This window comes from Phodopus roborovskii, unplaced genomic scaffold (genome assembly GCF_943737965.1).
Source record: "Phodopus roborovskii unplaced genomic scaffold, PHOROB, whole genome shotgun sequence".
In the NCBI taxonomy this organism is placed as follows: domain Eukaryota; kingdom Metazoa; phylum Chordata; class Mammalia; order Rodentia; family Cricetidae; genus Phodopus; species Phodopus roborovskii.
Window position 1 is genome coordinate 27,837,856 of NW_026126409.1, and position 13,083 is coordinate 27,850,938.

At 37.9% G+C, this 13,083-nt stretch overlaps 2 protein-coding genes across 3 annotated transcripts in view; both read left to right on the top strand.

Moving 5' to 3' along the window:
• Positions 1-12,175, top strand: part of Tex15 (testis expressed 15, meiosis and synapsis associated) — a 72,427-nt gene extending 60,252 nt beyond the window's left edge. Inside the window, exons 9-11 of one of the 2 annotated variants that reach the window (XM_051182251.1) lie at positions 1,670-2,883; positions 4,970-5,009; positions 12,130-12,175. In XM_051182251.1, coding sequence (XP_051038208.1) covers positions 1,670-2,883; positions 4,970-5,007 — 1,252 coding nt within the window. In that variant the 3' untranslated portion in view covers positions 5,008-5,009; positions 12,130-12,175. Of the gene's footprint in view, positions 1-1,669; positions 2,884-4,969; positions 5,062-12,129 lie in introns of those variants that run through there. The other variant, XM_051182250.1, reaches the window with a different exon arrangement.
• The window catches only part of Saraf (store-operated calcium entry associated regulatory factor), a 735,200-nt gene that overhangs the window by 211,958 nt on the left and 510,159 nt on the right, over positions 1-13,083 (top strand). The window lies entirely within an intron of this gene.

Genomic DNA, 13,083 nt, shown 5'->3' on the forward strand with positions numbered 1-13,083 from the left:
AAGAATTTAAGTAGACTCTGAGAACAGTTATATAACAGTTATTAGCTGGGGCTTAGAAATTTTTAAATCAGGAAAGAAAAATTCATATTAACAGGCATTGGTTAAACTTACTAGAAGTGTATAAAAGAGTAGAAGAAGTGATTAAGCTGTGGATTTTACATGCAAACTAAATTTAAAAATTGATGAAAGAGAAGTTGCCACCTTAAATCAGTGGTACATATAAATGATGTGTATTTTACAGATGTTCAATAATACAAACATTGTTTCATAGAAGGATGTTCTAATGGTATAAAATAGAGTATCTCAAAGGCAATTTCTTTAAGCTGAAGAAGTTAACTATAGAAAATTCATATTTTTATCATGTTGTGCTTTATAAATAGTGCCATTGGAGTTATTAGCTCTCATTAACCTGTGTAAAATTTGTGATTTCTCACTATCTTCAGCTTTTTTTTTCATTTAATGGAGGATAATAACAAAATATTAAAATGAAGGACAACTTTATTTCTTTCTTGAGTTTCCTCTTTTAAAATACTATGTTTCTAGAATCCTTTTGATAGCATATGTGACTGAATTACTGTTAAATGACATAAAACAGACTACTACACTATAACATACATCAGCCTAATTATCTTAGGCTTAATACCTGAGTATTTACTACTTAAAAGATTAAAACTGAGGCTGGAGAGATGGGTCAGAGGTTAAGAGCAGTGACTGTTCTTCCCAGAGGTTCTGAGTTCAATTCCCAGAAACTGCATGGTGGCTCACAGCCAACTGTAAGATTTGATGCCCTCTTCTGGCATGTAGGCATACATGCAGTCAGAACTTTGTATACATAATAAATATTTTAAAAAAAAATAAGCTCCTGCTTCACGAAAACACCAATGGTAGATGTCACTGGTACAGTGGGAGGTCTAGGGGCCCAGGATTAGGAGGCCGAGGAGAGTTCGGCAATGGGTCACAAGAGCCTCAGCAGTGGTTGAGGCCTCATGGCTTGTGGAGGTAAAGCCAAAGACAAGGAGTGGATCCACGTCACCAAGCTGGGCCATCTGGTTAAGGACATGAAGATCGAGTCCCGGAAGGACATCTATCTTTTCTTTCTGTCCATTAAGGAAACTGAGATTATTGACTTTTCTGGATGCATCCCTAAAGGATAAGGTTCTAAAGATCATGTCAGTGCAGAAACAGACACTGCTTGCTGGCCAGCAGACCAGGTTCCAGGCTTTTGTCACTATTGGGGACTACAATGGTTATGTTGGTCTTGGTGTTAGGTGCTCCAAGGAGGTAGCCACTGCTATCCAAATGGGCTATCATCTTGGCCATGCTTTCCATTGTCCCTCTGCGGTGAGTCTACTGGGGGGAACAAGATTGGTAAGCCCCACACTATTCCATGTAAATTGACAGGCTTTTATTAAAAAATTTAAGATCACTCAGCTGTCTAGCACAATATTGGGAATGGTTTGAAATGTGGAGTAAATCATCTTCAACATGAGCCATAGCAAAATTCAAATCAAGGGAGTAAAACTGAAAATTATTTTACTTGTCCCCTCCCAGTGAAATAAGAAAATATTAATCCTATGAATTCGTGTACAATAAAATTTCAAGTGTTTGTTTGTTAGAATGTTATGACTATATCTTTAAAGTTGCTGTAATTTATATATTTTTCTACTAGGACTATAGAATCTCATCCCAAAGATGAAAACAAAATAGGATCAAGTTCATCTGACAATCTGAAAGACTTTGCATCTCCAGAAATGGTCAACAGACAAAGCTCAACACCTGGCTTGCTTTCACCTTCTGAGAACATAGAATACATTTGCACACCAAAGTCAGAAAGCAAAATAGAACTGACAGATAGCTCATCTGATGCTTCAGAGTATCTCACTGAACAGCAGGAAAGCTTAAATGACAGAATTAAAAGAAATGTGAATTTTAATGCTGCTCAAACAAATGATAAGAAAGACCACCCCCTAGTAACTTGTGACCAAAAGGATATAGCTACCACTTGCTCACCTGACAACACACCTGCACAGAAGTTACTTGAAATCCCTGCAGATCACACACAGCTCTGTCCTTCAAACATAAGACCAGGAAATGATGCCCCTCTTAGGCCTAATGCATCAGTGCCTGCTTCCCATTCTGTGAGAGCCATCCATAGCAACCTTGAAATGAATAACACAGGCTTTGAACATGAAGATAAGGAAATACTAGATATGTCTATTAAAGATTGTGCATGTACCAGCTCTCCAGAGCCTGTATGTATCCAGGACAGAATTCCTGTCCTGAAAGTAGATAAAACACAGCCTATAGAAGAAGCACCAAATCCCAGTACCTCGCTTTTTGGCTCATATGGGACCTCAGCCCTTGATGTGACTCAAAGAGCAGGACATACTGTCTTTGAACAGGGTGGAAGGAATACTAAAGTCATGACTCAGAAAGTTGATACATCCTACAACACACCACCACAGCCCACATTTACTGCAGGGTATAATTCTTCTGGACATTCATTTGGAACATCATATCCATACTATGCTTGGTGCTTTTATCAGTACAGTAGCAGCAATGGCACTGCTGTTACCCGTACATACCAAGGGATGACAACATACGGGACATCACCACCTCATCCCATGATGACTGCAGTTGCAAATGCTGTCCAGAACACACATTTCAATCATTCATACTCTGAATATTTAAGCTACTTTGGTAGGCAGCCACAAACAAGTGCCTTTATCCCAGGAAATGGCTATTCTCCATATCCCATGCCTGTTTCTTACATCTACCAACAACCAGTTTATTCGCAGTTTGCTTCTCATCAGCTGGTACCACAAGCCACCTATCCTTACCCTTCTAACCCACATGTGCTTCCACAAGCTCCTTGGACTTACGGTAAGTTGAAAGTTTCAGTGTTTGATTCATTTTTGTTTTTGGCTTTAAATTTATGTAAAGGAAGTCATAGGTGGTGACACACCAGTTGTCCTTGTAGATATGTAGAACTGTTCATATACTGAGCAGAGTTGAATTTTGTTGTAAATCTAGTCAGAAAACAGAAAATTAGTGATGTCACTAATCCATTCCTTTAGGGAACAGCTAAAACAATTATGGTGAAATATATACAGTTACGAAACTATTATAGTTAATAAAAGTTTTTAATGATACGGGTTTTTTAAAATTCATTTTAAAAATTTTTTTTACATAACAACCAGTTTCCCCTCCCTCCTTCCGTTCCTTTCCCATACCTCTTTTCTGCCTCCTCCCCAATCCATTCCTCCTCTGTCTCCATTCAGAAAGGGTAAGACCTCCCATGGGAGTCAACAAAGCATGGCCTATCAAGTTGAGGCAGGACCAAGCTCCTCAATCAAGACTGAACAAGGCATCCCACCATAGGGAATAGCTTCCAAAGAGCTAGCTCATGCATCAGGGACCGGTCCTGCTTCTGCTAAGGACCATATAAAAGACCAGGCTACACAGTTGAACATGACAGTTTTTTAAAACTAACTTCTTAGGTGTGAATGATCAGAAATTCTGAAATATTCCAACATTTTAATCATTCACTCCTCAGTAGTAATAGTAGGCTATGTGAAGAGTCTTTTTCTGCATGACCTGGATTTCATATTGTGAACGTTCATTTTGATAAGTGGAGGAAAACAGTAAAGATGAAAAAAGGAAAAACCATTATTTTAAGAAACTTCTTCTGTTTTCTGATACTTTCATATAAGTGAATGTCATTAATTGGGAGGTATTAATTTAAAAAAAATATAGTCTTTTGCCTCTTGAACTTAGATTGCTTTTTCTATAAAGCACCTGTTTATAAAATGTCAGATTAAATACGAATTGGGATGAGGAGTCTAGTTTGTCTCCCAGTTCATAGAATGCAGTCTCTTAGAAAATGAAGGCCTGGCAGCAATGGCATGGGGCAAGCTGATCACGATGTCTATGGGCAGGAAGCAGAGAGAAATGCTGGTTCTCCAAAATGCAAGTGTTGGTTACACATTTCAGGTTAACCAGAATCAAAACAAAGTTTTAAGCTAATTACTCTGCTGAAATTAGTTATACCAAAACACCCAAATATTTCCTCATCAGTGATAATGTCCTTTAACCTTGAGAAACACAAGCCTGGAGTGGAGGAAATGCAGCATTGCATTTCTCTCTGATGCCATTAAACACCAAACAGATGTGGCAGATGTATAGTTAGACATTTAAAACTGATGGTGGTGGGGCACACCTTTAGTTCCAGCACAGGAGGCAGAGACAGGCAGATCTCTGAGTTCAAGGCCAGCCTAGTTTTCAGAGTGAGTTTCAGGACATCCAGGGCTACATAGAAAACCCTGTCTCAAAAAAAAAAAAAAAAAAAAAAAAAAAAAATTATTTTTAAGTACTTCAATTTCTGAAATGGAGAATCTTTATTGTACTCATGGTTTAGTCGTTCTTGTGTTTCTAACAGTTAAACCATTTGTGAACTAAGAAAAGGTCACTCCAGGATCAAGGACAGCTATGACTAATGAAAAAGAAAAAAATACTGAGAAATTACTTTTTAAAGTAGGAAAAAATTGAGCTACAAGCTCATCATTTAATTTTCAGTAGTGTAAACAGTCCACAGAAGTCACCTGTTACAGTACATGCATACTTAAAACATGTAAAAATCCTTTTAAAGCCTCTGTTGCTTAGGATGCTTGTGTTTTACACCCAAAAATGGAACTAAAGTAAAACATTGGAAATTTGTATGCTAAACAGTGTATCCTTTATTATATTTAGTTCTCACAAGTACTGAAGATACAGATGAGGAAACTATCACCCAGAGAGCCTTAAATTACTCCAAGAACCTATAACTTAAAAATGACAGATATACAATTGGACCCCAACCTGTTTAGCTTTAACTTAATCTGACTCTTTCTACTATATTACTATTTAGCATTGGTCTGTATCATTAATATGCCTCAAATCTTTGTTTTTGTTTTTGTTTTTTATCTTCCAGCTCCATGGCAACAGTACCCTTTTCTGCCAAGGCATTAAGAGTAAGTTAATCTCTTCATACTGAAATAAATGCAATTTAAGTTTTCACAAGTATTTTTGCCTATGAATTTTTTTACATTTGCGTATTTTCTTTAATGTTTAGTAATTTTAAATGTATTTAAATATGGTGAGATAACTTTTATAACATGTATAATTACAATAATCACATAATATGATGGGAAATTAATTTTTAATATCTGAAATAAGCAAAATTCTGTGCAGTTATAAAGGAGCTTGTTTCAACATTTAGTATTGTCAGCATTAAGCAGCAATAGCAAAAATCTTTAAAACCAGGGATTCTGTTAATTGCACTGTTCATGTTTTGCCATTTTATTAGGTTTAAAAAGAGGAATTTTTTTTTCTTGCATTAGTCCATCATCAGACCAATTATTTGATAATTCTTGATGCTTTATTCATACAATTTATACTCTTACATTATGGTGAACTTCTTTAGTTTCATTACCTATATTCTTTTTACTCAATGTTTCTAAACAACATAGCTCATGTTTTTACTGTTGAGGTTAGCATTGAGATACATTTTGTACAAGAGGCCCTGTCCTCAAGATTATTTCTTGACTATTTGAATGGTTCTTTTAATTTTTTAACATTTCATATGTTTACATTTAATTTAGCCCATGTTGAAGTGATTCAAATAATTCTGCAGAAATCGGTTTTAATGTTCTAGTTATTATTAACATTCTGCACAAGTAGGTTTTTTTGGTTTTTCTTTTTGGTAGTAATCATTGTTAGAAAATGGAACATAGAATCTAGTAGCCTTTACCAAAGCTAAGCAACCATTTCTGTGTGGGTCTCCAGTCAGCAAAAGCCTTCAATACTGAGTGAACCTTTCTCAACTTGTAGTTTGCCCTGCTATACAAGAGACTTTCTGAACCAATGCAGATAGCAGTTCCAGTGTTTCTTCAGACTTTTTGTTTAAAAAAAAAAACAAAATAACTTTTTGTATAATATTGCATAAGTCTCCAAAGACTATTTCTACCTTGTGTAATATAGACTAACTCAGTTTTCAATGCTGAGATGCCCCCAGAATAAGCCTCTACAGTGATGTTAGGCCAATAGAATGGAAGTCAGAGTCCTCAACTTGTGTCATCATGCAGTCTTAAAAGAATGCTGTCAGAAGAGCTGAAGCGATGACTCAGAGGTTAAGAGCATTGACTGCTCTTCTGAAGAATCTAGATTCAATTCCCAGCAACCACGCATAATGGCTCACAATCAGCTGTAATGAATGAGATCTGGTGCCCTCTTCTGGCTTGCAGGAACACATACAGGCAGAACACTGTCTACATAATAAATAAATAAATTAATACTTTAAAAAAATACTGACATGATAGACCCATCCCTGAAAGAATTGGGGAATCTGAAAGGATGGTAAGTAAAGCTGTGGTAAAGTACATCTTTATAGCTGTTTCATTTCTAAAACATCAAAACCAGAACTCCTGGGCCATATATTAAAGCCATAATATTAGCTGTCAATTGAGAAGTAACTTTTCATGCTGCAGGGATGGATTGATGGTTAGGAGAACTGATTGCTCTTTCATAGGATCCAGGTCCAATTCCCAGCATCCACATGGCAGCTCGCAACTGTCTATAACTCCAGTTCTAATGATCTTGCATCCTCACACAGACAGACATACAGGCAGGCAAAACATCAATCTTGAGGGTGGGGGAAAAGAGAAGGAGAGAGGAAAAGGAAAAGGTAATGTAGGGTAAGAACAGAGCATGGCCAAGCTGGCCTGCCAGAGTAACCTTACAAGTTAAACAACAATGGGATAGATGAAGTTAGAGCTAGGTGGAGATATGGGACATGAAAGTTAACAAGTCTGATTTGTTGATTCTTATCTGGACTCTATTAAGGTCCTTCCCTACCATTCTGTGATAGGTGGTTCTGTTCCTTCTCTAGTTGTTTGATTCTTAAGAGTATCAGTCCACAGACAGTACTTTTCAGCTTTCCCCAAATTATTCTTTTTGTTATATTTGGTTAACTGATTTTTATTTTGTTATTTCAACTTATGATGTGTTTGGCTGTTTTTTGCCTACATGTATGTTATGTGTTTCACAGGCATGACTGGTACTCTGAGGTGACCAGAAGAGGGTGTCAGATACCCTGGAATTAGATGGTTAAACACCACCATGTTCTTGTGATCAAAGAAAGCTCCTCTGTAAAAATAGCAAGTGCTCTTAGCTGCTGAGCCATCTCTCCAGCTACATATACAACATATTTAGATCATATTTATCCACTGCTATCTCCTTCCAATTCCCTTTATTGCCCCTGCCTCATATTGCTCATATGCCCAATAAGGGGCTATCCACTGTTTATAGACCACTTAATACAAGCCATGTTTCCAAGAGAGTGACCCTCCCTCTGTACCTAACAACCCCTCTACTAAGGGTGGAGCCTTAGGCACGTCGCCCCACCACAACCATATGGGATTTTGATTGTCTCAATCTTAACACAAAATCTTCCCCAAATAACCACCGCTACTATGAATTGATGTGTGTAACTGTCGCGTTATGTCTACATGTCAGCATATTTACAACTCTTCTCCCAATTCATGAGCTTTTACATCCTTTTCAGTCCCTCTTCTGTAATGTTCCCTGAGGCTTTGATGTGTTTGAAGCTGATGCAGAGTTGTCTACAACTGAGCACTCACAGTTAATGTTGATGAGTTATGCGCCTCGTCATTACTACTAGCCACTGCAAAAAGAAGCTTCCCTGACAAAAGTTAAGAACAACACAAAGTTATGATTATAAACTTAAGTATTTAAAAGGCAGATTACTAATGTGACCATTTAGCAAAATAATAGGTTCCCCAGTCATTAGCTTTTGACAAGATTTATAGTATCCTATCAGAAAGAAGTCATTTACCTCCTTGACCATCATGCCACTATGCAACACTGGGCACATCTTGCCAAGAAAATTGGTATTGTAGAATGTAAATGATGGATGAGACCATTGATGTCTTTTCTCCCCCAATAGCTTATATTGTGCTTTTTAGCACTACAAAAACTAGCCAACTGAGAAAGTTTTCTGGTCAGTTGAGGTTTATTTCTCTATGCCCTATGTCCAAAGCGAATGATACCTTCACCAATAGAGTCTTACCTCTAGTTTTATAGTGGACAACTGTTCTAGTTTCATTCCATTGAATTGACAAAACACTGAAAGCAAAGAATGTATTTGGCTTACACATCCATGTTACATCATTGAGGGAAGTCAGGACAGGAACTCAAGCAAGAACTGGAAGCAAACACCTTGAAGTAACATTTGCTGGCTAACTCACTCCCCAACCCATGCTTTACTTTTTTATACAATCTAGGAGCACCTGCTATACACAGCTGACCCTCTTACATCAATTAATAAGGCAATCCTCCATACCTTGGTTGGTTTAATTTTGATCCCTATTTTATTCCATTGTTCTACGTGTCTGTCTCTGTGCCTGTACCATGCTGTCTTTGTTAGTACGGCTCTGTAATTTGGAGTTGTACTATATTTCCCTTCTGTATTCTTCTGTGTTTGCATATGAGCTTTTGGACTTTTTTCCTAGTTCTCTAAAAAGTCTCAGAATTTTGATGGTTATTATGTTGGCTCTAAATTGCTTTGGTAATACAGCTGCTTCACAAGATGGATTCTGTCAATCCAAACAGCATGGAAAGTCTCTCCATTGTCTCATATCTTCTGTAATTTCTTTGTTCAGTCTATTGAAGTTTGCATTGTAGATGTTTCACTTCCTTGGTTAGGTTTTTTTTTTTTTGCCCTGTATTCTTTTTCAAGCTGTAATTAATAGGATTTTGTTTCTATTTTCTCAGAAAATTTGTTGTTGATCTATATTATGAATCACTTTTTTTCCTGTTATGTTGATTTTATATCCTAAAACTTTTCTGAAAATGTTTACTTAATTGAAGAGTTTTCTAGTGGAGTCTATAGAGTCTTTGAAGTGTAAAATCATGCCATCTGCAAATGGAGATAATTGGACTTCATCCATTTCTGTGTTTATGTCCTTAATATCTTTTCCTGTTTTGGTGTTCTGGCAAATAAGAGTGGAGAGAATAGTTACTCTTGTCATCTTCTGTATTTTAGAGGAAATATACTTATTTTCCTTCATTTAGTATAATGCTAAACATAGGTCTGTTGTATATAGTTGTTGTTCTGAGATCTAGTCTACCTGTTCTTAATTTCTTTAGCATGAAAAGGTCGTGTTAGTTAAGGTCTCTATTGCTATGATAAAACACCATAACCAAAATCAACTTGGGAAATAAGTGGTTTATTTCATTTTACCAATTGTAGTCTAGTATCAAGGGAAATCAGGACAACAGTAACCTGGGGGAAGGAACTGCAGAAGCTATGGAGGAGTGCTTCTTACTGGCTTGCTCCCCATGACTTACTCTGCTTACTTTTTATGGTTCCCAGCACAACCAACAACCAGCCCAAGGTGTCTCTCTCTCTCTCTCTCTCTCTCTCTCTCTCTCTCTCTCTCTCTCTCTCTCTCTCTCTCCCCCTCTCTCCCTCTCCCTCTCCAACACACCACAGTGAGCCAGCCCCTCCTACATTAATCACCCATCATGAAAATACACCACAGGCAAATCTGATGGCAGCATTTTCTCAAAGTTTCCTCTTCCCAGATGACTCTTGATTGTGTCAAGTTGACATAAAACTAGCCAACAGAGACATGTTGAATTTGAAGCCATAGAAATGATCGTTTGATGTCTTTCCTTAAGCCCATATATATAGCATATAAAATTTATTGATTTTAGTGTGATGAACCAACCTGTTGTCATTTATGATCTTAATGTCTTCTTGAAGTGTATTTGCAAGTATTTTGCTGAGAATTTTTTAATTAAAAAAAAATTTCATACAAAATATGATGATGCTTTCTTTCCTTCCCCTAACTCCTCCCAGATCCTCTTGTTCATGAGGGAGTAGTTTTTTTGTATCTTTATCTGGTTTTGGTTAACAGGGTAATACTTATAGAACCAACTTGGCAGTCCCCTCCCCTTTCTATTTTGTAGAATAGTTTTGAGAAGTGTTAGTAGTAAAAGTTTGGTAGATGTACAGACTCCTGATGCAGTATGAACATGCCACCTGGAGAGGTTAGAGAGGGCTCTAGATCCTCTGCACCCTCAGTACCCTTTTATTCATGCAAACTCCAACAGAAGAAGTTCAAGGACTTGGAACTCACTACTCTCAGCAATTGTGGCTCTCTGCCCCTGGTTTATATCACCCAACCACTCTAATGAAGTTAGAAGACTCAGGAATACTTCCACTGTCCAGCACATATCCAGGTTGTTCAAACTAAAGGAGCAAAATCTCTTGCCTATTCAACAAATGGTACTGGCAAAACTGGTTATCTACCAGAAGAAAATGTAATTAGATTTGTATCTTTTGTTTGTACAAAAAATCAATTCAAAATGGATCAGAGGCCTTAATTTGAAGCATGAAACATTGAAATCTCTACAAGAAAATATAGAGAACATTCTTCAAGATGATGTGTTAGGCCAGAAAGAACTCAATGGGAAACCAGTAGCACAGGAACTAGCCCCTACTATAGATGAGACAACATGAGAATAGTATGTTTCTGCAAAGCCAACTCCCAATTGAGCACACAACACAGAGCATGGAAGAAAAATATGTAGTGTTTTACTTTAGGCAAGGATACAGGACTCAGAACTGCAGAAATTAAATACCGAGGAAATATAGCTGCTGATCAACAAATGAGCTAGTGAATTGATTAGAGTATTTTCAAAAGTAGAAACACAAATAGCCAACTTTTTAAAAAATGTTCATGGTCCTTAGACATGAGAGAAATACAGATTAAAACTTGAAAATACCACCTCACTCCAGTCCTAATTTCTACCACCAATAAATCTGCTTAGAGGTTGGGAAGATGGTTTAGGCACTAAGAGTATATATTCTTGCAGAATATCAAAAGTTCAATTATCATGTCAGGCAGATCATACTCACCTGTAGTCCAGGTCCAGGAAATGAGCACATTATGGCCTCTGTGAACATCTGCATGTGTATATACCCACCCACGGATACACAGATCACATTATTTTTTAAAAGAAACATGACAGCTGGGTGTTTATGGTGCATGCCTGAATCCCAACACTCACTAGGCAGAGCCAGATGGATGTTCTGAAAGTTCATCTACAGAGCTAGATCCAGTATATCAAGAGCTACACAGAAACTGTCTTGAAAAAGTTTTAGAAAAAGGAAAATGTAAGATGTTGGGAGCTATTGGCTGGCTGCTTAGCTGATCTTCAGGAAAGCTTTATTAAATCATAAACTATATCATCACATCTGAGCTTTTACCTTTGTCTTTTCTGTATAACTTTCTTTCCTTATTCCATGGGTGGCTGAGTGGATGGCCCCTGGAGTCCTCTCCTGTATATTTTTTTTTTCCTTCATCTCTCCTTCCAGATTTCTTCTGTGTATTCTAATCTGCCTGGCAGCCCTGCCTATCCTTTCTCCTTGCAATTGGTGGTTCAGCTCTTTATTAAACCAATCAGGTGTTTCAGACAGGTAAAGTAACACAGCTTCATGGAGTTAAACAAATGCAACATAAACCAATGCAGTACACCTTTGCATCATTAAACAAATGCTCTACAACATAAACAACTGTAACACATCTTTAAATAATACTCTATAACTGGTCTGGATACTCACAGCATAGTGATTTTGTTTTATTTTTGCAACTTCTTTTCAATAAAGTTTTAATAAATAAAATAATGCAGCATGTGAAATACTAGAAGCATTTCAAAGCAAATTTATAAATCTGAGTGAAAAATTTGTTGGCCATTTGCACTCATTTTAATTAATGTCATATTTATGTTTGCCCATTTTTAATTGAAGTATATATTTAGGGGTTTTTTTAACTTAATTATTTATGCTAGTTAATGATCCCTTGTCAGAATGACTTGGGGGGGGACTGTGTGAAGGTTGGGAGATTGAACACAATACTGCCACTAGGCTAGTACCGTTCCACACCCCATGCTTGTGCACCTGTGTGTGTCTTCCCTGTCTGTGAGATGGAGGATTGAAGGATTGAGTAGAAACATGCAAGACATGTAGTATGTGGAAATGTTCTAAAAAGGCTCTTCGTTTGCTAGATGCAGTCATGTTCGATGTGGCCCCGACACTCCCTGAGGCAAGAGAGCCACTTCAGCTCAAGTGTGGACAGCACAGAAAGGCATCTGTGAGGTGAGACAGACTGAGAAGAGCTGCCTGGGAATTAGCATCTGCGGAGAAAGACCGGAAGCCCCCCCCCCCAGAGGCTTCATCTAACCCACGGACAAGTGTGAAAAAAGCCTGCCATATTCTATTCGCATGAAAGTGGGAGCAGAGGATGCTGTGCTAATGGCTTATAAGGGCTCATGAACACTGGGGCCCAGGGAGCTTCCCCCACAACTTGGGAATTCTTGCCCTTTATTAACAGACTGTCTGAACTTTCTCCAAAGCCCTCTCTACTACTACTATTACATTACAGCTCGCTCCAATGCAGAACATGCCTGCTTTCTTAGGCCATACCTCGTGAGGATTCTTCGTCTCTGCCTAAAATTGCCAAGATCTGTTTCTCGCCTGGTCTGTTGTTTTCTCTCAAATTTCAATCAACAGGTTTCCGAGCTTCCTTTGGTTTTCAAAATCTTCTAATAATAAAACAGAACCCACTAAAAGGCGCTCTGAATTCCCTAGTAGTGCCCACATTTCACAAGAAACATCCATCCATGCAGTGGGACGTGATCATAAAAACAAAACTGAGGCAGGAGGGTCGCAAGTTCTAATACAGCTTGTGGCTCACAGAGCTGTCTCAGGGTGGGAAGTAGGGGGAACAGTTTATCTTAACCACTGGGCCGCATCTCCAGGAGGGAACAGCATTTCTATCTCCTCTACAACACTACTTGGTAAAACATTTGAAAAGTAATACCTTCACACTCTCCTGCTCACCTCCAACATCCACTTGCATCAATTCCTAACACTTGTTTCCCTAACTGCCTCCACAGGTGCTTTCCCATTTTTCCTCAGGCTACATTGTCCAATCTCCAGGTATTCAGGAACTAATTCTC